General features: G+C 42.9%; 2 protein-coding genes across 2 annotated transcripts; one reads left to right on the top strand and one right to left on the bottom strand.

Moving 5' to 3' along the window:
* Nucleotides 1-20,580: 20,580 nt before the first annotated feature.
* Nucleotides 20,581-27,185, bottom strand: LOC125548227 (rust resistance kinase Lr10-like). Its single transcript, XM_048711889.1, has 4 exons — nucleotides 26,955-27,185; nucleotides 22,258-22,363; nucleotides 21,941-22,149; nucleotides 20,581-21,844 (listed from the first exon to the last, which is right to left on the bottom strand). Exons 1-4 carry the CDS (start codon nucleotides 26,959-26,961, stop codon nucleotides 20,748-20,750), a joined length of 1,419 nt encoding a protein of 472 aa, XP_048567846.1. The 5' UTR covers nucleotides 26,962-27,185; the 3' UTR covers nucleotides 20,581-20,747.
* On the top strand, nucleotides 23,116-26,100 carry LOC125548237 (rust resistance kinase Lr10-like). Its single transcript, XM_048711898.1, has 3 exons — nucleotides 23,116-24,312; nucleotides 25,202-25,225; nucleotides 25,422-26,100. The coding sequence occupies exons 1-3, from the start codon at nucleotides 23,484-23,486 to the stop codon at nucleotides 25,658-25,660; spliced, it is 1,092 nt and encodes a 363-aa protein (XP_048567855.1). The 5' UTR covers nucleotides 23,116-23,483; the 3' UTR covers nucleotides 25,661-26,100.
* Nucleotides 27,186-27,765: the final 580 nt, after the last annotated feature.

The following is a 27,765-nucleotide window of genomic DNA, read 5'->3' as shown; positions in this document are numbered from 1 at the left end:
TGCCAGGCCTAAAAAGGCCTGCAGTAGAAAACCTAGGTCCGCGCCCAGCCCGGCCTTCAGGCCTTGATTTCAGGCCCAAGCCTAGCCCAACAATGCAAAAGCCCGTTGGGCCTCAGGCCGGGCCACTTTGCTAAAAGACACACGTGTCAAGCTCAAGCCCAGCCCGCCCTGGCATTTGGGCTCAAATTAGGCCAAGGCCCAGTCGTGGGCAAGGCCAGGCCGGGCCGGGTTTCCCATGGCCAAGTATAGTTGCAGCAGAGGAGAATTACCACGTTAGCATTGATTGCCATGTATTGCTATGGTACACATAGAGAGAGTGCCATGCATGTCCAAGAACTTGCCATGCTACAGTAGGAGGAATTGCCGTGCTATGCAGAATGGCATACATGCTTTTAGTAATTGTCATGCCACATCACAGGTGCACTACTGGGAAAAGGCTTATAAGTGGCCTCATATTAGTGGCCAGCGTGGACAAGTACTCATCACTCCTATTTTTGGAGAAGTAGCAGTGACGACTGACACCTCTTGCCTGTCACTTGTATTTATCGAGCAGTGGCGGGCGGAAATGATCACCCGCCACCGGTAAACTCTTCCAAGATTGCCCGCGTGATGAAAACTATGAGTAGTGGGAAGCGCACACCATGCCCGTTAGTGGTGTATCAGTCAACAGTGGCGGGCATGTATTGTTCCTGCCTCGGATACATTTTTAATCTGGAGGCAAATCAATGTAAATAGCAATAAGCTAGATGTGGCGGGCGCCCAAAGTCATCCGCCACACCTAAGTTATGTCCATAAACTATCCACTATATACATTATGTGCATCAAGTTTTTGCCTTAACTTTAGTCGGATCGGATTCGATGAAAAGGGTCCTTATGAAGGGTAAATAGCAATTGGCATATCACGTTGTGGTTTTTGTGTAGGTAAGAAACGTTCTTGCTAGAAACCCATAGTAGCCACGTAAAACATGCAATAACAATTAGAGGACGTCTAACTTGTTTTTGCAGGGTATGCTATGTGATTGTGATATGGCCAAAAGGATGTGATGAATGATATATGTGATGTATGAGATTGATCATGTTCTTGTAATAGGAATCACGACTTGCATATCGATGAGTATGACAACCGGCAGGAGCCATAGGAGTTGTCTTAATTTATTTATGACCTGCGTGTCAACATAAACGTCATGTAATTACTTTACTTTATTGCTAACCGTTAGCTGTAGTAGTAGAAGTAATAGTTGACGAGACAACTTCAAGAAGACACGATGATGGAGATCATGATGATGGAGATCATGGTGTCATGCCGGTGACGATGATGATCATGGAGCCCCGAAGATGGAGATCAAAAGGAGCAATATGATATTGGCCATATCATGTCACTATTTGATTGCATGTGATGTTTATCATGTTTATACATCTTATTTTCTTAGAACGACGGTAGTAAATAAGATGATCCCTCATTAAAATTTCAAGAAAGTGTTCCCCTTAACTGTGCACCGTTGCGATAGTTCGTTGTTTCAAAGCACCACGTGATGATCGGGTGTTAGACTCTAACGTTCACATACAACGGGTGTAAGACAGATTTACACACGCGAAACACTTAGGTTGACTTGACGAGCCTAGCATGTACAGACATGGCCTCGGAACACAGAAGACCGAAAGGTCGAGCATGGGTCGTATAGAAGATACGATCAACATGAAGATGTTCACCGATGTTGACTAGTCCGTCTCACGTGATGATAGGACACGGCCTAGTTGAATCGGATCATGTAATCGCTTAGATGACTAGAGGGATGTCTATCTGAGTGGGAGTTCATAAGATGAACTTAATTATCCTGAACATAGTCAAAAGGTCTTCGCAAATTATGTCGTAGCTCGCGCTTCAATTCTACTCTTTAGATATGTTCCTAGAGAAAATTTAGTTGAAAGTTGATAGTAGCAATTATGCGGACTAGGTCCGTAAAACTGAGGATTGTCCTCATTGCTTCATAGAAGGCTTATGTCCTTAATGCACCGCTCAGTGTGCTGAACCTCGAACGTCGTCTGTGGATGTTACGAACATCTGACATACACGTTTTGATGACTACATGATAGTTCAGTGCGTAATGCTAAATGGTTTGGAATTGAGGCACTGAAGACATTTTGAAACGTCGCGAAACATATGAGATGTTTCGAGGGCTGAAATTGGGATTTCGGGCTCGTGCCCACGTCAAGAGGTATAAGACCTCCGACGATTTTCTTAGCCTACAAAGTAAGGGAGAAAAGCTCAATTGTTGAGCTTGTGCTCAGATTGTCTGAGTACAACAATCATTTGAATCGAGTGGGAGTTGATCTTCCAGATGAGATAGTGATGTTTCTCCGAAGTCATTACCACCAAGCTGCTAGAGCTTCGTGATGAACTATACATCAGGGACATACATGATGATCCTTGAGATATTTGCGATGTTTGACACCGCAAAAGTAGAAGTCAAGAAGGAGCATCAATTGTTGATGGTTGGTGAAACCACTAGTTTTAAGAAGGGCAAGGGCAAGAAGGGATACTTCATGAAAAGGCAATTCAGCTGCTGCTCTAGTGAAGAAACCCAAGGTTCTACCCAAACCCGAGACTAAGTGCTTCTGTAATAAGGGAAACAGCCACTGTAGCAGAATTACCCTAGATACTTGGTAGATGAGAAGGCTGGCAAGGTCGATAGAAGTATATTGGACATACATTGTGTTGATGTGTACTTTACTAGTACTCCTAGTAGCACCAGGGTATTAGATACCGGTTCGGTTGCTAAGTGTTAGTAACTCAAAATAAAAGCTACGGAACAAACGGAGACTAGCTAAAGGAGAGCTAACGATATGTGTTGGAAGTGTTTCCAATGTTGATATGATCAAGCATCGCACGCTCCCTCTACCATCGAGATTGGTGTTAAACCTAAATAATTGTTATTTGGTGTTTGCGTTGAGCATAGACGTGATTGGATTAAGTCTATCGCAATACGGTTATTCATTTAAGGAGAATAATGGTTACTCTGTTTATTTGAATAATACCTTCAATGGTCTTGCACCTAAAATGAATGGTTTATTGAATCTCGATCGTAGTGATACACATGTTCATGCCAAAAGATATAAGATAGTACCACCTACTTGTGGCACTGCCACGTAAGTCATATCGGTATAAAACGCATGAAGAAGCTCCATGTTGATGGATCTTTGGACTCACTCATTTTTGAAAGGTTTGAGACATGCGAACCATGTCTATTGGTGTATATGCATAAAGAAACTCCATGCAAATGGACCGTTTGGACTCACTTGATTTTGAATCACTTGAGACATGCAAATCATACCACATGGGCAAGATGACTGAAAGCCTCGTTTTCAGTAAAATGGAACTAGAAAGCAACTTGTTGGAAGTAATACATTTTGATGTGTGCAGTCCAATGAGTGTTGAGGCATGTAGTGGATATCGTTATGTTCTTACTTCACAGATGATTTGAGTAGATGTTGAGTATATTTACTTGATGAATCACGAGTCTGAATTATTGAAAGGTTCAAGAAATTTCAGGGTGAAGTTGAAAGATCGTCGTGACAAGAGGATAGAAGATCTATGATATGATCATAGAGATGAATATCTTAATTACGAGTTTGGCACAGAATTAAGACATTGTGGATATTGTTTCACAACTAATACAGCCTGGAACACCATAGTGTGATGGTGTGTCCGAACATCATAACTGCACCCTATTGGATATGATGCATACCATGATGTCTCTTATCGAATTGCCACGATAGTTTATGGGTTAGGCATTAGAGACAACCACATTCACTTTAAAAGGGGCACCACGTAATTCCGATGAGATAACACCGTGTGAACTATGGTTTAGAGAAACCTAAGCTGTCATTTCTTAAAAGTTTGGGGCTGCGACGCTTATGTGAAAAAGTTTCAGGCTAATAAGCTCGAACCCAAAGAGGATAAATGCATCTTCATAGGACACCCAAAACAGTTGGGTATACCTCCTGTCTCAGATCCAAAAGCAATAAGGGATTGTTTCTAGAATCGGGTCCTTTCTCGAGGAAAAGTTTCTCTCGAAAGAATTGAGTGGGAGGATGGTGGAGACTTGATGAGGTTATTGAACCGTTACTTCAACTAGTGTATAGCAGGGCACAAGGAGTTGTTCCTGTGGCACCTACACCAATTGAAGTGGAAGCTTATGATATTGATCATGAAACTTCGGATCAAGTCACTACCAAACCTCGTGAGATGACAAGGATGCGTGCTACTTCAGAGTGGTACGTAATCCTGTCTTGGAAGTCATGTTGCTAGACAACAATGAACCTGCGAGCTATGGAGAAGCGGTGGTGGGCCTGGATTCCGATAAATGGCTCGAGGCCATATAATCCGAGAGAGGATCCATATATGAAAACAAAGTGTAGACTTTGGCAGAACAGCTCGATGGTCACAAGGCTGTTGAGTACAGATGGACTTTAAAAGGAAGACGGACAATGATGGTAAGTATCACCATTAAGAAAGCTCGACTTGTCGTTAAGATGTTTTCTGACAAGATCAAGGAGTTGACTACGATGAGACTTTCTCACTCGTAGCGATGATAAGAGTCTGTTGGAATTATATTAGCGATTACTGCATTATTTATGAAATCTTGCAGATAGGATGTCAAAACATTGTTTCCTCGATGATTTTCTTGAGGAAAGGTTGTATGTGATACAACCGGAAGGTTTTGTCAATCCTGAAAGATGCTAATAAGTATGCAAAGCTCCAGCAATCCTTCTAAGGAATGGAGTAAGCATCTCGGAGTTGGAATGTATGCTTTGATGGGATGATCAAAGATTTTGGTGTATACAAAGTTTATGAGAAACTTGTATTTCCAAAGAAGTGAGTGGGAGCACTATAGAATTTCTGATGAGTATATGTTGTTGACATATTGTTGATCATAAATGACGTAGAATTTCTGGAAAGCATATAGGGTTATTTGGAAAGTTTTTTTCAATGGAAAGCCTGGATTAAGCTACTTGAACATTGAGCATCAAGATCTATGAGGATAGATCAAAACGCTCAATAGTACTTTCAAATGAGCACATACCTTGACGTGATCTTGAAGGTGTTCAAGATGGATCAATCAAAGAAGGAGTTCTTGCCTGAGTTGTAAGGTATGAAGTTAAGACTTAAAGCTCGACCACGGCAGAATAGAGAGAAAGGAGGAAGGTCGTCCCCTATGCTTAAGACATAGGCTCTACAGTATGCTATGCTGTGTACGGACCTGAAGTGTGCCTTGCCATGAGTCAGTCAAGGGGTACAATAGTGATCCAAGAATGGATCACAGGACAGCGGTCAAAGTTATCCTTAGTAACTAGTGGACTAAGGAATTTTCTCGATTATGGAGTGGTAAAAGAGTTCGTCGTAAAGGGATACGCCGATGCAAACTTTGACACTAATCCAGATTATTCTGAGTAGTAAACTGGATTCGTATAGTAGAACAGTTATTTGGAATAGCTCCAAATAGAGCGTGGTAGCTGCATCTAGGAGATGACATAGAGATTTGTAAAGCACACACGGATCTGAAAGGTTCAGACCCATTGACTATAACCTCTCTCACAAGAATAACATGATCAAACCCAGAACTCATCAAGTGTCAATCACATGGTAATGTGAACTATATTATCGACTCTAGTAAACTCTTTGGGTGTTAGTCACATGGGGATGTGACCTTGAGTGTTAATCACATATCGATGTGAACTAGATTATTGACTCTAGTGCAAGTGGGAGACTGTTGGAAATATGCCCTAGAGGCAATAATAAATTGATTATTATTATATTTCCTTGTTCATGATAATCGTTTATTATCCATGCTAGAATTGTATTGATAGGAAACTCAGATACATGTGTGGATACATAGACAACACCATGTCCCTAGTAAGCCTCTAGTTGACTAGCTCGTTGATCAATAGATGGTTACGTTTTCCTGACCATGGACATTGGATGTCGTTGATAACGGGATCACATCATTAGGAGAATGATGTGATGGAAAAGATCCAATCCTAAGCCTAGCACAAAGATCATGTAGTTCGTATGCTAAAGCTTTTCTAATGTCAAGTATCATTTCCTTGGACCATGAGATTGTGCAACTCTCGGATACCGTAGGAGTGCTTTGGGTGTGCCAAACGTCACAACATAACTGGGTGACTATAAAGGTGCACTACGGGTATCTCCGAAAGTGTCTGTTGGGTTGGCACGAATCGAGACTGGGATTTGTCACTCCGTGTGACGGAGAGGTATCTCTGGGCCCACTCGGTAGGACATCATCATAATGTGCACAATGTGATCAAGGAGTTGATCATGGGATGATGTGTTACAGAACGAGTAAAGAGACTTGCCGGTAACGAGATTGAACAAGGTATCGGGATACCGACGATCGGATCTCGGGCAAGTACAATACCGCTAGACAAAGGGAATTGTATACGGGATTGATTAAGTCCTTGACATCGTGGTTCATCCGATGAGATCATCGTGGAACATGTGGCAGCCAACATGGGTATCCAGATCCCGCTGTTGGTTATTGGCCGGAGAACGTCTCGGTCATGTCTGCATGTCACCCGAACCCGTAGGGTCTACACACTTAAGGTTCGATGACGCTAGGGTTATAAAGGAAGTTTGTATGTGGTTACCGAATGTTGTTCGTAGTCCCGGATGAGATCCCGGACGTCACGAGGAGTTCCGGAATGGTCCGGAGGTAAAGATTTATATATGGGAAGTCCTATTTTGGTCACAGGAAAAGTTTCGGGGTTTATCGGTAACGTACCGGGACCACCGGGAGGGTCCCGGGGGTCCACCAAGTGGGGCCAGCAGCCCCGGAGGGCTTCATGGGCCAAGTGTGGAAGGGGACCAGCCCCAGGTGGGCTGGTGCGCCCCCCCACAAGGGCCCAAGGCGCAAGGGAGAGGAGAAGGGGGCAAACCCTAGGGCAGATGGGCCCTAAGGCCCATCCTAGCGCGCCTCCCTCTCCCCCTCCCCCTTGGCCGCCCCCTTAGATGGGATCTAGGCTGGCCGCCACCCCTAGGGGTCGAAACCCTAAAGGGGACGCAGCCCCTCCCCTTCCCCTATATATAGTTGAGGTTTGGGCTGCTCATAACACGCGATTTGATCTCTCTCGTTGGTGCAGCCCTACATCTCTCCTTCCTCCTCACTCGTGGTGCTTGGCGAAGCCCTGCAGGATTGCCACGCTCCTCCACCACCACCACGCCGTTGTGCTGCTGTTGGATGGAGTCTTCCTCAACCTCTCCCTCTCTCCTTGCTGGATCAAGGCGTGGGAGACATCGTCGGGCTGTACGTGTGTTGAACGCGGAGGTGCCGTCCGTTCGGCACTAGGATCTCCGGTGATTTGGATCACGACGAGTACGACTCCATCAACCCCGTTCTCTTGAACGCTTCCGCTTAGCGATCTACAAGGGTATGTAGATGCACTCTCCTTCCCCTCGTTGCTAGTCTCTCCATAGATAGATCTTGGTGACACGTAGGAAAATTTTGAATTTCTGCTACGTTCCCTAACAGTGGCATCATGAGCTAGGTCTATTGCGTAGATTCTATGCACGAGTAGAACACAAATTAGTTGTGGGCATTGATTTTGTTCAATATGCTTACCGTTACTAGTCCAATCTTGATTCGGCGGCATTGTGGGATGAAGCGGCCCGGACCAACCTTACACGTACGCTTACGTGAGACCGGTTCCACCGACAAACATGCACTAGTTGCATAAGGTGGCTGGCGGGTGTCTGTCTCTCCCACTTTAGTCGGATCGGATTCGATGAAAAGGGTCCTTATGAAGGGTAAATATCAATTGGCATATCACGTTGTGGTTTTTGCGTAGGTAAGAAACGTTCTTGCTAGAAACCCATAGTAGCCACGTAAAACATGCAAATAACAATTAGAGGACGTCTAACTTGTTTTTGCAGGGTATGCTATCTGATGTGATATGGCCAAAAGGATGTGATGAATGATATATGTGATGTATGAGATTGATCATGTTCTTGTAATAGGAATCACGACTTGCATATCGATGAGTATGACAACCGGCAGGAGCCATAGGAGTTGTCTTAATTTATTTATGACCTGCGTGTCAACATAAACGTCATGTAATTACTTTACTTTATTGCTAACCGTTAGCTGTAGTAGTAGAAGTAATAGTTGACGAGACAACTTCAAGAAGACACGATGATGGAGATCATGATGATGGAGATCATGGTGTCATGCCGGTGACGATGATGATCATGGAGCCCCGAAGATGGAGATCAAAAGGAGCAATATGATATTGGCCATATCATGTCACTATTTGATTGCATGTGATGTTTATCATGTTTATACATCTTATTTTCTTAGAACGACGGTAGTAAATAAGATGATCCCTCATTAAAATTTCAAGAAAGTGTTCCCCTTAACTGTGCACCGTTGCGATAGTTCGTTGTTTCAAAGCACCACGTGATGATCGGGTGTTAGACTCTAACGTTCACATACAACGGGTGTAAGACAGATTTACACACGCGAAACACTTAGGTTGACTTGACGAGCCTAGCATGTACAGACATGGCCTCGGAACACAGAAGACCGAAAGGTCGAGCATGGGTCGTATAGAAGATACGATCAACATGAAGATGTTCACCGATGTTGACTAGTCCGTCTCACGTGATGATAGGACACGGCCTAGTTGAATCGGATCATGTAATCGCTTAGATGACTAGAGGGATGTCTATCTGAGTGGGAGTTCATAAGATGAACTTAATTATCCTGAACATAGTCAAAAGGTCTTCGCAAATTATGTCGTAGCTCGCGCTTCAATTCTACTCTTTAGATATGTTCCTAGAGAAAATTTAGTTGAAAGTTGATAGTAGCAATTATGCGGACTAGGTCCGTAAAACTGAGGATTGTCCTCATTGCTTCATAGAAGGCTTATGTCCTTAATGCACCGCTCAGTGTGCTGAACCTCGAACGTCGTCTGTGGATGTTACGAACATCTGACATACACGTTTTGATGACTACATGATAGTTCAGTGCGTAATGCTAAATGGTTTGGAATTGAGGCACTGAAGACATTTTGAAACGTCGCGAAACATATGAGATGTTTCGAGGGCTGAAATTGGGATTTCGGGCTCGTGCCCACGTCAAGAGGTATAAGACCTCCGACGATTTTCTTAGCCTACAAAGTAAGGGAGAAAAGCTCAATTGTTGAGCTTGTGCTCAGATTGTCTGAGTACAACAATCATTTGAATCGAGTGGGAGTTGATCTTCCAGATGAGATAGTGATGTTTCTCCGAAGTCATTACCACCAAGCTGCTAGAGCTTCGTGATGAACTATACATCAGGGACATACATGATGATCCTTGAGATATTTGCGATGTTTGACACCGCAAAAGTAGAAGTCAAGAAGGAGCATCAATTGTTGATGGTTGGTGAAACCACTAGTTTTAAGAAGGGCAAGGGCAAGAAGGGATACTTCATGAAAAGGCAATTCAGCTGCTGCTCTAGTGAAGAAACCCAAGGTTCTACCCAAACCCGAGACTAAGTGCTTCTGTAATAAGGGAAACAGCCACTGTAGCAGAATTACCCTAGATACTTGGTAGATGAGAAGGCTGGCAAGGTCGATAGAAGTATATTGGACATACATTGTGTTGATGTGTACTTTACTAGTACTCCTAGTAGCACCAGGGTATTAGATACCGGTTCGGTTGCTAAGTGTTAGTAACTCAAAATAAAAGCTACGGAACAAACGGAGACTAGCTAAAGGAGAGCTAACGATATGTGTTGGAAGTGTTTCCAATGTTGATATGATCAAGCATCGCACGCTCCCTCTACCATCGAGATTGGTGTTAAACCTAAATAATTGTTATTTGGTGTTTGCGTTGAGCATAGACGTGATTGGATTAAGTCTATCGCAATACGGTTATTCATTTAAGGAGAATAATGGTTACTCTGTTTATTTGAATAATACCTTCAATGGTCTTGCACCTAAAATGAATGGTTTATTGAATCTCGATCGTAGTGATACACATGTTCATGCCAAAAGATATAAGATAGTACCACCTACTTGTGGCACTGCCACGTAAGTCATATCGGTATAAAACGCATGAAGAAGCTCCATGTTGATGGATCTTTGGACTCACTCATTTTTGAAAGGTTTGAGACATGCGAACCATGTCTATTGGTGTATATGCATAAAGAAACTCCATGCAAATGGACCGTTTGGACTCACTTGATTTTGAATCACTTGAGACATGCAAATCATACCACATGGGCAAGATGACTGAAAGCCTCGTTTTCAGTAAAATGGAACTAGAAAGCAACTTGTTGGAAGTAATACATTTTGATGTGTGCAGTCCAATGAGTGTTGAGGCATGTAGTGGATATCGTTATGTTCTTACTTCACAGATGATTTGAGTAGATGTTGAGTATATTTACTTGATGAATCACGAGTCTGAATTATTGAAAGGTTCAAGAAATTTCAGGGTGAAGTTGAAAGATCGTCGTGACAAGAGGATAGAAGATCTATGATATGATCATAGAGATGAATATCTTAATTACGAGTTTGGCACAGAATTAAGACATTGTGGATATTGTTTCACAACTAATACAGCCTGGAACACCATAGTGTGATGGTGTGTCCGAACATCATAACTGCACCCTATTGGATATGATGCATACCATGATGTCTCTTATCGAATTGCCACGATAGTTTATGGGTTAGGCATTAGAGACAACCACATTCACTTTAAAAGGGGCACCACGTAATTCCGATGAGATAACACCGTGTGAACTATGGTTTAGAGAAACCTAAGCTGTCATTTCTTAAAAGTTTGGGGCTGCGACGCTTATGTGAAAAAGTTTCAGGCTAATAAGCTCGAACCCAAAGAGGATAAATGCATCTTCATAGGACACCCAAAACAGTTGGGTATACCTCCTGTCTCAGATCCAAAAGCAATAAGGGATTGTTTCTAGAATCGGGTCCTTTCTCGAGGAAAAGTTTCTCTCGAAAGAATTGAGTGGGAGGATGGTGGAGACTTGATGAGGTTATTGAACCGTTACTTCAACTAGTGTATAGCAGGGCACAAAGAGTTGTTCCTGTGGCACCTACACCAATTGAAGTGGAAGCTTATGATATTGATCATGAAACTTCGGATCAAGTCACTACCAAACCTCGTGAGATGACAAGGATGCGTGCTACTTCAGAGTGGTACGTAATCCTGTCTTGGAAGTCATGTTGCTAGACAACAATGAACCTGCGAGCTATGGAGAAGCGGTGGTGGGCCTGGATTCCGATAAATGGCTCGAGGCCATATAATCCGAGAGAGGATCCATATATGAAAACAAAGTGTAGACTTTGGCAGAACAGCTCGATGGTCACAAGGCTGTTGAGTACAGATGGACTTTAAAAGGAAGACGGACAATGATGGTAAGTATCACCATTAAGAAAGCTCGACTTGTCGTTAAGATGTTTTCTGACAAGATCAAGGAGTTGACTACGATGAGACTTTCTCACTCGTAGCGATGCTAAGAGTCTGTTGGAATTATATTAGCGATTACTGCATTATTTATGAAATCTTGCAGATAGGATGTCAAAACATTGTTTCCTCGATGATTTTCTTGAGGAAAGGTTGTATGTGATACAACCGGAAGGTTTTGTCAATCCTGAAAGATGCTAATAAGTATGCAAAGCTCCAGCAATCCTTCTAAGGAATGGAGTAAGCATCTCGGAGTTGGAATGTATGCTTTGATGGGATGATCAAAGATTTTGGTGTATACAAAGTTTATGAGAAACTTGTATTTCCAAAGAAGTGAGTGGGAGCACTATAGAATTTCTGATGAGTATATGTTGTTGACATATTGTTGATCATAAATGACGTAGAATTTCTGGAAAGCATATAGGGTTATTTGGAAAGTTTTTTTCAATGGAAAGCCTGGATTAAGCTACTTGAACATTGAGCATCAAGATCTATGAGGATAGATCAAAACGCTCAATAGTACTTTCAAATGAGCACATACCTTGACGTGATCTTGAAGGTGTTCAAGATGGATCAATCAAAGAAGGAGTTCTTGCCTGAGTTGTAAGGTATGAAGTTAAGACTTAAAGCTCGACCATGGCAGAATAGAGAGAAAGGACGAAGGTCGTCCCCTATGCTTAAGACCCTATCACTAGCAAACATCACCGAGTGCCCATTCCGCCCGAGTTCAACGGACGCTTCTTTAACGCGACAGTGCTTTGTGCTGCTAGCGACCAGGGCCATGTGCACGGCAGCTGCCACTTATGCCCCTTCAAGGTGGTCTTGGTGTCCTACAGAGAGAATAAGCACCCCTATGCATGCGTTTACTCCTCGGAGACTGCCACATGGGGCAATGTCATCTCAACAGTAGCTTCAGATGATACAACATTTGGTCCTTATTGTAGCACCCTTGTAGATAATGTCCTTTACTGGCCAGCTAAGAAAAAAGGAGATGACATAGTTGAGTTTGATTTGGGCACGCAGAACCTTAATGTTATCAAGGGGCCTCCAGGTATGAATATGAATGATTTCGACAACTTTCATATCATTGACGCAGAGGATGGCGCCGTTGGTCTTGTCGCTTTGTCTCGCCAGCTTAACCTTCAAATGTGGCGGAGGAGGGTCGATTGTCGGGGTGTTACCACATGGTTGTTGCAGAAGACTGTTTCATTGGGTGAACTTCTTAAGATCCATTCTTGGACTATGAGAAGGATTGAACCGCTCAAAGTGGTGGGTTATGATGAGGATACCGATGTAATCTTTTTAGAGAGTCACGATGGTGTGTATATGGTGTAGGGTAACGTAGTAATTTCAAAAAAATTCCTACGCACACTCAAGATCATGGTGATGCATAGCAACGAGGGGAGAGTATGATCTACGTACCCTTGTAGATCGCAACGGAAGCGTTGACACAACGTAGAGGAAGTAGTCGTACGTCTTCTTCCCGATCCGACCGATCCAAGCACCGTTACTCCGGCACCTCCGAGTTCTTAGCACACGTTCAGCTCGATGACGATCCTCGGGCTCCGATCCAGCAAAGCGTCGAGGAAGAGTTCCGTCAGCACGATGGCGTGGTGACGATCTTGATGTTTCACCGACACAGGGCTTCGCCTAAGCACTACAACGGTATGACCGAGGTGGAATTTGGTGGCAGGGGGCACCGCACACGGCTAAGGAACGATCAACAATAATCAATTGTGTGTCTAGAGGTGCCCCCTGCCCCCGTATATAAAGGGGCCAAGGGGGAGGGGTGCGTCCAGCCATATGGTGCGCCAGGAGGAGTCCTACTCCTACCGGGAGTAGGACTCCCCCCGCCCAATCCTATTCCAATTAGGACTCCCAAGAGGGGGAAAGAGAGAGGGGTTGGCCGACCACCTTCCCTAGTCCTAATAGGACTAGGGGAAGGGGGGAGGCGCGCAGCCCATGGGGCAGCCCTTTCACCTTTCCACCAAGGCCCATGTTGGCCCATTTGCATTCCGGGGGGTTCCGGTAACCTCCCGGTAATCCGGTAAAATTCCCGATTTCACCCGGAACACTTCCGATGTCCAAATATAGGCTTCCAATATATCAATCTTTATGTCTCGACCATTTCAAGACTCCTCGTCATGTCCGTGATCACATCCGGGATTCCGAACAACCTTCGGTACATCAAAATGCATAAACTCATAATAACTGTCATCGTAACGTTAAGCGTGCGGACCCTACGGTTCGAGAACAATGTAGACATGACCGAGACACGTCTCCAGTCAATAACCAATAGCGGGACCTGGATGCCCATATTGGCTCCTACATATTCTACGAAGATCTTTATCGGTCAGACCGCATAACAACATACGTTGTTCCCTTTGTCATCGGTATGTTACTTCTCCGAGATTCGATCGTCGGTATCCAATACCTAGTTCAATCTCGCTACCGGCAAGTCTCTTTACTCGTTCCGTAATACATCATCCCACAAATAACTCATTACTTGCAATGCTTGCAAGGCTTAAGTGATGTGCATTACCGAGAGGGCCCAGAGATACCTCTCCGACAATCAGAGTGACAAATCCTAATCTCGAAATACGCCAACCCAACATCTACCTTTGGAGACACCTGTAGTACTCCTTTATAATCACCCAGTTACGTTGTGACGTTTGGTAGTACCCAAAGTGTTCCTCCGGCAAACGGGAGTTGCATAATCTCATAGTCATAGGAACATGTATAAGTCATGAAGAAAGCAATAGCAACATACTAAACGATCGGGTGCTAAGCTAATGGAATGGGTCATGTCAATCAGATCATTCAACTAATGATGTGACCTCGTTAATCAAATAACAACTCTTTTGTCCATGGTTAGGAAACATAACCATCTTTGATTAACGAGCTAGTCAAGTAGAGGCATACTAGTGACACTCTGTTTGTCTATGTATTCACACATGTATTATGTTTCCGGTTAATACAATTCTAGCATGAATAATAAACATTTATCATGATATAAGGAAATAAATAATAACTTTATTATTGCCTCTAGGGCATATTTCCTTCATATGGTTCACCAAAGTCAATGCAAGCCAGGAAACTTAATGGAATCAGCTCTACATATTACTGCTATACTTTAGCGAGTCTCTATCTACTAGGTGGTTGATCATCCTTGGTCTTTATATCTTAGAATGAACACAGCCTATTTTATGTTCTGTACATGATTTCTCGCGTACAGTTCTTGTAATTATTAAATGTTCGCTTATAGCTTGAACTTACCAAGCAATTTCCTTGTAAACATTTTTTTTCTCAATTTTTATACGCAAAAATAAATTCCCTTTCTTTCCTTGAAATCTATTTATTTAAAAAAGAATACCCAATATCATATTTGTTTCTCGTGTTTGTTGTTTTGGCATAGTATTGGCTGGTTGACATGATGAGGATTGAATTCGCATGAGGAAATGTATAGGTTCATTTGTCTTACAAACTAAATTCTCCATTATGAGTTAGCTAAGTATATTCCTTCTATGAATATGCCTGGCATGCTACAACAAACGTGGTTTTGTTTTACCTATTGCTAGTATGGAGACTAACTTATCCATTCGTCTTCTCTTATCTATAGAAATAAGTCATATAAGTGAATTATCTTGCTCAACATGTATTTGTCAGCTCATTTTTTGAACTGTTTCATGTTGCCTTCTCATATCCATTTGTCTTTATTGTGGGATTGTTGTTAATTGTTGGAGTTCTTATGCTTCTAGACACAACCATTGCCAGTGGAACCAATGGAGTTGAAATATTAGGATGACTGTGTGGTTTGATGTGCTAATGTGCGGAAATAGTTCAAGTGGTAAGATCTTGTAAAGATAGTATGTGAGATTGATACTGTTTGATCTTGACTTTGGATAATATTCATGGCTGCCAGTATATATGGGTAGTATGCACTCTCAATCTAGTGCCCATTCGGCTATGGGGATTGCACTGCACATGCTAATAACATGGACAAACAGTTAAAATGAAGGTGATGCCAAGTAAAAAATGACTTTATGTTGTATCATAAGTGAATTATGCAGACCTTCGACATGTTGTATGTCCATAGTTCTCCATTGTTTTGGACGTTTCACATTCTACAAGTTCAAAGAAATGTAAAAGGTTGAAGGGTTTATTTTGTTGTCATTGTATATAGCAAGAAATATGATATAGCTCTTGGTTTTTTGAGGGTGTATGATATAACTCTTCTTTATGCATATGCTATGTTATTGAGCTGACCATGGGTTTGTACACGTCTTGTTCATACATAGGTGTATCTTTATCATACACCCTTAAAAAACATTTGTACATTTTGGCTCAAGGCATTAATTAGTTGTATCGTGACCGGTTATATAGCTTAACGGTCTTCCGATGATGATTAAGTCCCCAACATCAGAATTTGTGCTCGGCTATGCTCATCTAATAACTTTGTTTTGTTTCATCAACCCGAGATGCTTCACATGATTTGTCTGAAGAATCCGTCCCTCGTGTCAACCAGATTTATCCATCCTGGTCCTGGTCCTGGTTTTGTTACCCAAAATTCACCGCTCGTATGCTTAATAGGATGAACTACATCAGAGACACACATAGACATATTGGTTCTGAATCTTCCTGAAAGACAATGCTTGTACCAAATCTAAATAAACAGTCGGATGATATTACTTTCAGACATATTTCTAGGTCAGATAATGGCACATCCCTTATTCATTTATTCATTTATTAAGTCGCAACAAGAGGAATTTAATTACAAGGGAAATTGGAGTTGCCAACACAAAAGTCTGAGCAATAACAATAGACACAGAGCAGCACGAGCCGAAGCAAAATATCACTTACCAGATGAAGTACCAACAGAATGTAGCCCGAAATTGATTGAAAAAATAGAAATTTAAGTTATCAATTACAGTAGCAAGAACAAAAGAGCCAGAAGCAGTTCAGATTGATGTGGTCGGTCTTTGCAGATTGACGACTGCAAATAAATTAGACTGAGATGTATGATGAGGTCATCAAAGTCTTGTTGTAAGGATGTTGGATGTAAATTCGTATGTTTTTTTTTGAGAATATAATCCAATCCTATGTTGGATCCTGAGTTCATTTTTTTTTGTCAGATAAGGATCATGGGTTCATGAGAACGAGCAAATGAACGGGGGCCCAACACTTCTTTACTTTGTGCAATCAGGACCCAAGCCCAACAAATGCTTTCTACGAACAATTAATTAGGAGCGAACTCAACCCGTTGCTAGCCTGCTACCACGACGTCCATCCTGGCTAGGTCTTCTTGGCGGCCGCGGATGAACACCGCCCTGGATGCCGCCGGAGCGGCCCTCGCCTCCATACATAGGATAACTTTCTGGTTCGATATGCTGAAATGGTTTACCAGGTAAAAAGATCCTTTGAATATACTTTTGAACATTATCATGCTCCAGCCATTTTTTAGCAGATATGAAATAGGTCTTCTTTTATGTTGCTGAGTTGACCACGACTTTGTTCACACGTTTTTTTCCATAGATCAAAAGAATCACGCGCCATTCCATTTATTAAAATGAAACGCCAATAACATCATTCTTTTAAGCACCCGCAACTGCCTTAGTAGGCAGAACAACTCAGCAGACCAAATTCAGTTTAGCACAACACAAAAAGGCTCAGCAAAACTGAACGGATATTACACTCCTGAGATGACAGCTGCACTTCTTAAATAGAAGCTGCCAAGCTTTTCTTCGGAACAACAGCTTGAGCTTGGTCCTGGACCCCATTGCCTCCAGCGCTCAGGTCCTAGCAGACCGACAGTCCATTGCTTCTTCACTCTGCACATAGCCAGCCACAGAGTTTCCATTGCCTTGTCTTCCATGAGTAGGAGACACTACACCAGTGTTGTGAGCATAGTTTGTGAAATTTGAACTGTTTGATTCTCTCTATGAAAATTTTTTATGATGCTGCTAGAAGGAGGACACGAGAGGGCCGGCCGGGGGCCTTTTTGCCCACGGCCGGGCAAGAGGGAAGTGATTTCCTTTTTAATTCTTGCTTGATTAGATTGAAACGTCTCATCCCCTTATATAGAGAGGTTTATTTGACCCCTAAGCAAGCGACCCTTATCTCTAATTAACCCTAACACTAACAGGCTATACCACCAGCCCAGGCCCATAGACCCATTACGTACTCTAACAGATATTCCTAGGAGATATAGCCAGTAATATGATGATATACATCTTTTTCTTAGCGGGTATGATATAGGTCTTCTTTATGTTGCTGAGTTGATCATGAGTTTGTACACAAGTTTTTTCATAGATCAAAAGGCTCATACACCGTTCCATTAATTAAAATGAAACGTCAGTAACAACATTCTTTTAAGCGCCCGCAACTGCCTTAGCAGGCAGAACAACTCAGCAGAACAAATTCAGTTTAACACGGCACAAAAAAGGCTCAGCAAAACTGAATCGATATTACGCTCCTGAGATAACAGCTACGCTTCTTAAATAGCAGCTGTAAGCTTTTCTTCAGAACAACATCTTGAGCATGGTCCTGGACCCCATTGCCTCCGGCGTCCCAGGTCCTAGTAGACCGACAGCCCATCAGTTCTTCACGCTGCACAGAGCCAGCCAGGGAGTTTCCCTCGCCTTGTCTTCCGTGAGTAGGAGACACTACACTAGTGTTCTGAACATAGTTTGTGAAATTTTAACTGTTTGATTCTCTCTTTGGAAAATATCTGGCAGCCAATCTGGGCATGCACCCTCAACTACTAACCATTTGGCTATTGGGATTCACACATACTAATAGTAATTCTTACACGCATAGCTGATCATGAGTTTGTACATGCATCTTGTTCATATATACCATGTTACATAGGTGCTTCTGTTATATTTTATCTTTATTTATACTGGGTTACGTGGAGATTAACGCTTTTGTGTTCTCCAGGGCGAGGGAGGGGCTGCTACAGTTTTTTATGATCAATGAGTTTGTCGTGCATCAACGGCAGTGTTATGTTATCTGAAAAAACTTACTAAGTGTGCGCTTTAGTCTAGCTGACTTTCTAATGCAGCAAGATGCTTTTGAATACCCTTGTATTATTTGAAGTCAAGATTTTCTCGTCTGTTGCTTTATGCACATGCTTGTGCGTGGCAGCTATTCTCTTTAGCAATGACAATTTCAGCCTCGTGTATCAGCAAAACGTGTGTGTTTGAGTGTGCTTCTCAGCTGTGGTTTGGAAAGCATTCGAGTGCTGTCGATCTAATGTGATCATGATCCACCCCTGCTCCCTCTTTTTTTATTTGCCTTGAGACTAGTAGCAGGAAATTAATGAGCAAGAGAAGTGCAGTGCTGAAGGAAATAAATGCTGCACTGTAGGATATTTGGTCTGAACTAACTGCATTCCAGGAAGTTGCTCTAGATATATACTCCCTCCGTTCCAAAATAGATGACTCAACTTTGTATAGTTAGTATAAAGTTGAGTCATCTATTTTAGAACGGAGGGAGTATTTTTCAAAGCAGGAAGTGCTGGATTGGCAAATTTCACAGGTTTATTGTTCCACATGTGTGATGCCACATGGGTTTCGATTCACTTTTGTTGTTTACATGACTGAAATTTTGTAGTGGTTCATACGAGACCGAGTGTTTGCAGGTGAAGACCGACAGCGAGTCTACAATCACAGTCGAAATTGCAGGAATTCTTAGCTGCTGTAATTCCCTGCTGTCCACTGAGACTGGCTGGGGTTGCTACTAGCAATGGTCGATATGAGGCCACACCAACACCACATGAGTTTTGGATGGATCTCAGCCACAATTCCTGACTGAAATCCCAAGTTATTCTCAGCTGGACTATGTTTGTATTGCATCTCGGATGGAATTCCAAGTCTTTGCAATGCTTATATGACTGGACATGATGGAAGTTTTTGTTTTGTTTGCAACTTACCCTGAGACTGACGCTGGTACACTGATGTCCAGTGAATTTGCAATGGAAGGACTCGTCAGTTTTGCAGCAATTTACTTGATGTCGATGATACTCGGCCGGGAATTCTCTGCTGAAGATGAGGGACACATGTCAGTTTAGTCTGCAGCTGTACTGGTACTCGGAAGAACACGTACTGTAGGAGCAGTTTTTTGCTGGATTTCCAAGTCATTTGAATGTTTTCTTTTTGTTGCGAAAGTATTTGAATGTTATTTATATGGACGAAATTAACGCAGATTAAATCGGAATGTGGTAGCAATTTGTTCTCGGTCTACAAGTCGTTGTGATGTTTACATGTCTAAAAACATTGCTGTAGAAATTGTGATGACAAAGACTGGGCTTTCCTTTCCCTGAGAGCGAAGTGCCCTGGGAACGAGGTTTGCTGCTGCTGTCCAGTCATCTTTAGTGGTTAATATGAGCCACAGGACTTGTCGTCCTCGCAACGGCTGCTTACCAGGCACGAGGTAATTGCCTGCACTCGTTCATACTATTTCCAGTCAATTATTGCTGTAGAAATTGTGATGACAAAGACTGGACTTGATTACTGCAATCGTTATTGCAGGAACGCGTACGGCAGGAGGTTGCATTCTTGGCTTGTAGGGCAGTTTTCTGCTGAACTTTGAAGTAATATGAATGATTTTTATACTGCTGAAATTACCGCCGATTAAGTCGGAATGCGTGTGACAGCAAGAAAACCAACTTAAATTTTCTTACCCTGAGCTGAGGGTGAGGTGTCTGCTGCTGTCCACTACTTTGGTCCATATGCGACACTGGACTGCAGGTACACACTCACATTCATGGTTACAAGAACTTAACCTTAGCAAAAAGATAAAAGTGTAAACACCGCCGTCCACACAAATTCCTCTGCAATCATCATGGTCCCAAGCTTTTAATCAGTCACAAGGGTTCATACTCTTTTTTTCCGGGAAATAGGATTTCATTCATCAAGTGATGTGGTGATAATCAGCGGCAATCATCAGCGGCTGAAGAAAACAGAGTACTCTGCATTTTTTACATGATGCCTTTTGTGTGTGTCCACCTAAAGTTTATTACATTTCTTCAACCCTGTATTCATGCTAACAATATTTTAATGCCAAGTGCAAATGTACTGATGTACTCGAATAGTATGTGTGTTTCACGAAGATAATTACGTTTCAATTAACAGTTGGAGATCAACATCCTCTAACTGCTAAATATTATTACATCTTTCCACATAAAACTTCACATGACTGGGAAAACATAATAGTAGGTTATTTCGTAAGACTTGAGACATTAAATCACACACACACATATATACTACTCATCCTCCTCCAAGATCTCAGTCAGCTCGGATAACAAAGGGTACGAATCTGGAACAACAGTGTGCACGTCATCGCAGAAGAATGGCCTGGAAGGCATCTGCAGGCCATCAAAGCCACCTTCCAACATGTCTATGACCTCGCTCATCGTTGGCCTGTCATGTGACTTCATCTGAATGCACCATAATCCAACGATGCACAGCTTCCTCTCCAACTCATGCATACCAGCAACTGGAGATATCGCATCCACCACTGGAGCAGATAGTTTGTCATACACCCATGATGGGTAGTAAGACTGGCTTGAGTTCGCCGCATTTGGATCAGCATTCCTTCTTCCTCCAGCCATCTCCAGCAACAACATCCCAAAGCTGTAAACATCTGACTTGCTTGATATGGCACCGAAGCTCCGGGATATCATCTCCGGAGCTATGTACCCAACAGTCCCACGTAAGGCATTAGATGGCACAAAACTGTTGTTCCTTGGGTAAAGTTTGGCAAGTCCAAAATCAGCAACTTTTGGGACAAAATTGCTGTCAAGAAGGATGTTGTGTGGCTTGATGTCGAAGTGCAGAATCTGCATCTCACACCCCTGATGCAGATAGTTGATCCCTCGGGCAATCCCCAAAGCAATCTCATTCAGTTTGTCCCAAGAAATACTCTTATCGGCTGAAAAGATGTACTTGTCAAGAGAACCTCCAGGCATGTATTCGTAAACAAGAGCCCTTCTCATTTCCTCTGAGCAGAACCCGACGAGACAGACCACATTGACATGGTGGATCCTGCCGATGGTGGAGACCTCACTGATGAAGTCTTCTCCGTTGCAGTTGGAGCTGCCCTCAAGCATCTTGACAGCGATATTGACATTGCCTGGGAGTAGCACGCCCTTGAAGACAGAGCCATAACCACCTTGGCCTAGCTTGTCTCTGAAGTGGCTTGTCACTGCAACAATGTCTGTGTAAGCGTACCTTGTTGGCCCAATCATTTGTTGCATCTGGAGGAACTTTTCAACCGCATCAATTGTGATCCTTGTCTTCCAGTACTTGTGGGCAAGGAAGATCAATACCGCTAGGGGTGCTAGCACGAACCTGCAAAGTACTGCATACAAAGAAGTTTACATATGGAATTGGCTGCGGTGAGGTTAATACACCACTTGTTTGCTGGAACAAAATAATTTATGTGATTTTGATGTACCAGCAATCCACTTCACAATCACCAGAGCAAATACTGGGGGCAGAACATGATGAAATGACTGATCATCACGAATCATGACCCTCATGTACAGAAGCATATTGTTACTATTTAAATTTACACCGAATATGCATGCCCAGAAACTGAAGTCCATAAGAAGGATGTCCATGGTCCAACTCTTCATGTTGTTGCCTGTATCACGATGTCGGCCGCTGCAAGAGCATTGCATGCATGGTACATAAAAGATATTAAGGGGGGGAGGGGGGAATAGGATTAGGTTTATACATGGGAGAAACGGATTAGGAAGTCCAAAAACTCACCGAAACGACCAGTCGATGCAGCTGTTGATTTGCCCAATAATGCTCAATGGAGGATCCAGCAGAGGGAATCGAACAGAGAATCCAAGCCTCAGGTGTTTTACAAAATCTTCATAATGGCCGAAATTGTAGTAGTTACCAGGACCCGGATCACTCAAAAGAAACATGGCCAGGTACCCGCAAGAAGGCGCTAAGTATTCAATAGACACAGTGTCAGTCACTATATAAACAAAAGAGTGGTTGTTGCTCAGGCAAGGGACCGGTGTGTAGGAATACTGATAAAATTCATTTGTTACTGGCACCGCCCGCGAGCAATTCACAAAGCTACCCACTGTCTGTGTATTAGGGAGCAATTCCCAGCTCTGGTCTTTGTCTGACCTTTGGATCCCGATGAAGTAAGGAAGCTGATCCCAGTGAGGAAGAGGACAGCTGCTGTTCATGTCCAAGTTGGCATCGATGACCCAGAAGGATGAATCGGTATAGTTGATCTCAGTGACAAAGTATGTCGCTGTGTTGATCTGAATTATAGCCTTGCTATCAGTACAAACCAGCTCATATGATTGAACACCGCACCTATGTGGATCCCCTTGCTGGCGGAATGGATGTGATATATTATGGAGATGTCCACAGGAGAAAGTATCGCAGTGGTGTCGCCCATGAACATCACCTCAGAGTACTGCAAGCACAACAAAGATTAACAAGGCTTGCAGGGTAGTACAAAGATGAAGTGAACTACAAATCGCCATGGCTTGCTCTGATAATTGTGGAAGAACTAAACCGAACCCAACTGTGCCCACTTACATAAACTTCATAACCCCCACCCAGTACAATTCCAAATTGCTTCCTCATTTTCACACTCACCTGTCACTGATGAGATATGAGTACGTCATGAGTGGACTGTGGCAAGTCTATAGTCACACTCAGACCACTAGAGCAGAGAAGATTTATGGTGACCAATTATTTCTTTGTTCGGATAGGTGTGTATTGCTGATGAGACTGACAGGAGTGGACTCCAGCCAGTCTACAATCACAATCCAACCACTAGAACACAACAAGAGGTTGCATTCAAACCAGGGATTCTTTTTAGGTATGGCTAATAGTACAGAGCCATTGGCGCTGCTACTTGCAATAAACGCTGATCACCTCTTTCATATACACAGACTTCCACAGTTGCTGTCTTGCTAGGCTTCATCTTCCTTCCGATTCCATCACCATTACAGTAGACAAAGATGAGTAGAACACTTTCTATAGCTGTCCTCCTGCTCTCTCTTCTGAGTCCTGCAACTGATATGGCCACGGCTTCGGCTTGGGATGACAAGGATTTCTTCAAACACTGTCCACCGTCCTGGTGCAGCAAAGATGGACCTGAAATCCGGTTCCCACTCCGGCTTGAATCTAGCAATTCATCATCATCATGTGGTGCAACATGCGCGAAGATAACATGCTCTGGTCAAGACACCATCCTGCTTCACCCACTTCTTGGCCCATGCAAAGTGACCGCCATAGATTATAGCCGTGCTGCCTTCAGCATCGTCCCACTCGTAGACTCCTGCCCGCTTCAAAAGCTCATCTCCATAAATCTAACAGCCATAGCTGATGTCGATCGTTGTGCACTATACGAGTCCACACCTGGAAAATTAGTACATTGTTCAAGTGTGTTTACACCAAGTGGCACTGCTGAATTTGCAGGTGGCATATATCCCAAGAATACTGCTGATAATATTTTCGGCCCAATCTCTTGCTTTAGCAACCAAAGTCAGTTTGCATATTTTGTGATGCCTCGCCTATACATGTATGTGCTTCCCTTGGACTGCAAGGTCATCTCACATGGCAACATTCCGATACCCAACCCATCAACATCCATGCATGACCCTACATTCAAGCAATTGGTGGAAACAATAACCAATTTTGCTGAAACAACTGCTACTTGGGAGAATGCTAATTGGGATAACTATGGAAGCATTCCCAGTAGTTGCACACGATGTGAACTTCAAGGGCGACCCTGCGCATTCAGCTCAAAAAGGCACCAAGTGTTCTGCATGGATAAGAGACCTCACGGTATGGCTTTTTCTTTTTATATTTAAGATTCACTAGCCAAACAATAGATGACTGTAGACCACCTTTATTATCTAATGTTCTGTAATTTTAGTACTTCAAAGCTCTGTAATTTTACATGTATACACACTACTACTTTCGGTTCTTTGAAGCTTCCATGAGATTTTCCATCAAATTATTTTTAGTGAAGTAGTATGAACTATTTGGGCACACTTAGCTTCAGTCTTCATCCTACACCTAGCCATTTCTCCCAAGTTCCATACAAAATCCAACAAACAATAGCAACCTAAAAAGAAAATGTGTTTGTTAATAAACCAGAGTTCAGTAACTGTGATTATTTAATTTGGAGCTTTTCATTGTCTAACACTTCATAGACATCCACAAATACGACACTAGTAAGGTTGCCAAGATCAGACACCTAGATAGAATTATTTTCATGTGGGTAGGATTGGAATGAAAAGATAGCATTACATCGTACCTCAGCCACAAAACATATTCTATAGTTAGTTGATTAGAACCCCAAATGGGATTTGAATCTTAAGGTTGTAACTATGATATAAGGGTAACAATCCTCACAACCATGGTTACGGGAACTGACTTCTGATGATATGTGTTTCCCAGCAGGAGTCTTGCTTTTAATGAAACAGCTGAATAAGAAGGTTATAATCATAGTACAGTCATTACTCACAAACTAAAATTCTACCGTATCCCATTCCCACCAAAGCCACACATTTCCCTCCTTGCAATGATTTTTCCTGGTACTGTTTGAAAAAGAGCCAAGTATTTCAGCCACCTCTTATAGCTATGACTTCCCCTGTTTGTCATGAAGTGAAATTCAGTTTTACTTACCAAACCTTCAACTGAATGCTATTTTATTTTTTGGTATTTGCAGGCTCACGTGTCAAAGTCATTGCAGGTACTGCTTCAATCAACGTGACCACACCTTTCAATTCATTCCAATAAAACTATAAAAAAACATCCAGAGCACACACTAATGTCTTAGTAATGGCTACCCTGACTCTTATTTCTCTAATCCTCATCACGATCAGCCAATCACTAAGAGATGGCTTTCTAGCCTGCAGTGTGATGATTTCCTACTTCTGTTTATGCAGCTACATCATCTGTAACCGCATTTATAGTTCTTTCGGTGATGGTGGCCACAACGATCTATCTGTCCTTGAAGTCAAGGTATAATGAAGAGATAAATATGAAGGTTGAAATGTTTCTCAAGGCATATGGCACATCGAAACCCACAAGGTACACTTTCCCTGAAGTTAAGAAGATAGCAAGACGATTCAAGGATAAACTAGGCCAGGGTGGATTTGGAAGTGTATACAAGGGAGAGCTATAAAATGGAGTTCCTGTGGCAGTCAAGATGCTAGAGAATTCTACAGGAGAGGGGGAGGAATTCATCAATGAAGTTGCAACCATTGGACTGATCCACCATGCAAATATCGTTCGCCTCTTAGGTTTTTGCTCCGAAGGAAGTAGACGGGCTCTTATTTACGAATATATGCCTAACGAGTCACTGGAGAAATACATATTCTCGCATATTTCCAATATTTCTCAACAGCTCCTTGCACCCAACAAAATGCTAGATATTGCTCTAGGCATTGCCCGAGGAATGGAATACCTGCATCAAGGGTGCAACCAGCGGATTCTCCACTTTGACATCAAGCCACACAACATCCTGCTGGACTACAACTTCAATCCAAAGATCTCAGACTTTGGCCTTGCCAAGCTGTGTGCAAGGGACCAAAGCATTGTTACGCTCACAGCAGCCAGAGGCACTATGGGATACATCGCACCGGAGCTATACTCTCGAAACTTTGGAGGGGTGTCATACAAGTCAGATGTGTACAGTTTTGGCATGCTGGTGTTGGAAATGGTGAGTGGAAGGAGGAACTCAGACCCAAGTGTTGAGATCCAGGACGAGGTATACCTCCCTGAGTGGATCTACGAGAAAGTGATTTCTTGGCAGGAATGGGAGCTTACTTTGGAAATGACAGCAGAAGACAAAGACAAGATTAGACAGCTGAGTATTGTGGGGCTGTGGTGCATCCAGTGGAACCCGAAGAACCGGCCGTCGATGACGAAGGTGGTAAACATGTTAACTGGGAGGCTGCAGAACCTGCAGATTCCACCAAAGCCCTTTGTGTCGTCTGACATTCGTCCTATGCCACACAACACGACGAACACATGAACATGCATTGTGTGTGTTTTTGTGTGTATCATTACACGCCTGAGGGAACTTATCTCGCATCTGCAGTAAACTGTAATTCCTTGGCACTAGCTTGGCCAATGTTCGATTACATACTGAACTACATGGGATTTTGCAGTACCGCTAACACTGCATCTGTATCTTACTACCATATTGTAATTCTATTAATTAGAAACACACGGCACTGGATTTTGCAGCCATTTCCTGGCAATGCTGTGATACTATGAATCTTAACCAGTCATTGATGTGATTTTATCCCCTTTCCGCCATAAATGATAGTACTACTGTAAGCTCTTTCTAATACAGAGATGCGCATATAGGCTGCTTATATTCTAGAAAAGGAGAGGAACTGCCATGATTACTTACTACTGGTAGAAACTCAGCATTCTTGTTCGGAAATCAAAAGAAGAGCAAAGGGGATTACTCAGCATGGCAGACTGCTTCCGCCGGAGTCCCTCGCCAGAGCAGATAGTTTCCGCGGGAGCCCCGATGAGACGCGAGCGAGGCGGTGTGCCGGAGTAGGACGAGGAGCTTGCCCAGCCGGCGGAGAATGTGAGCGGTAACTGGGCGAGCTCGACTGCGTCGCCGGCCGCCGGCAGCCGCCTAGGGTACAAACTGGCACCCGTTCCCCATTTGGATAAACCAGATTTTTTTTGTTTTTGGATAAAAGGATAAACAAGAGTAGGGCCTTTGTTGGGCCGCCCTATGGGCTGACCCATCTCATGCTAACAAACAGTACGAAGAATTGGGGAGCTCCTAGTCGGCGCCTTCTGCGCCAGTTAGCCTAACTGGCGCCTGCAGAAGTAGGATGGTGGGCTGATTCTTTGTTCGGCCCAAATTCTGGCGCGTTTGCACTGTTTCGGTGCTAGTTCACTGTTTCTTCTGTTTGGACTGTTTCAGCGCTAGTTCCTTATACTGTTTCCTTATACTGTTTACTTATATTGTTTCGTCAATATACTTTGAACTGGAAATTTCTATAAGATTTTGTTCGGTAGGAGAAAATGCGTGAACCAAAAAATGGTATGAATTTCCATAACAAAAAAAAATCTCCATAAATTCACAGAGTAGCTGCTGAATGAATTATTTCAGAATTTGGTAGTGGCTTGCACTAGTTTATTGGTTTGAAAGGAAATTTTATTCTAAGTAGTACAACTGAATTAAAAAAAACCAATAGCTTTCCATAGGTAAAATCATACTCGCATGGGGTGTATTACTTAGAACAACTACACTAGTGG

This window comes from Triticum urartu, chromosome 1, assembly GCF_003073215.2.
Source record: "Triticum urartu cultivar G1812 chromosome 1, Tu2.1, whole genome shotgun sequence".
NCBI classification, from domain to species: domain Eukaryota; kingdom Viridiplantae; phylum Streptophyta; class Magnoliopsida; order Poales; family Poaceae; genus Triticum; species Triticum urartu.
The sequence above is the reverse complement of the archived record's forward strand: the minus strand, read 5'-3'. Positions and strand labels throughout refer to the sequence as shown.

What these genes read in the sequence shown, in the direction of transcription:
- LOC125548227 (XM_048711889.1), bottom strand. An exon ending in TGCATCGACTGGTCGTTTCG is followed by an intron (nt 22,150 to 22,257) that starts GTGAGTTTTTGG and finishes ATGCTCTTGCAG; the next exon opens with CGGCCGACATCGTGATACAG. An exon ending in GATTGTGAAGTGGATTGCTG is followed by an intron (nt 21,845 to 21,940) that starts GTACATCAAAAT and finishes CTTTGTATGCAG; the next exon opens with TACTTTGCAGGTTCGTGCTA.
- LOC125548237 (XM_048711898.1), top strand. Translation starts at nt 23,484, where the DNA reads ATGAGTAGAACACTTTCTATAGCTGTCCTCCTGCTCTCTCTTCTGAGT. An exon ending in CATGGATAAGAGACCTCACG is followed by an intron (nt 24,313 to 25,201) that starts GTATGGCTTTTT and finishes TGGTATTTGCAG; the next exon opens with GCTCACGTGTCAAAGTCATT. An exon ending in ACGTGTCAAAGTCATTGCAG is followed by an intron (nt 25,226 to 25,421) that starts GTACTGCTTCAA and finishes CTGTTTATGCAG; the next exon opens with CTACATCATCTGTAACCGCA.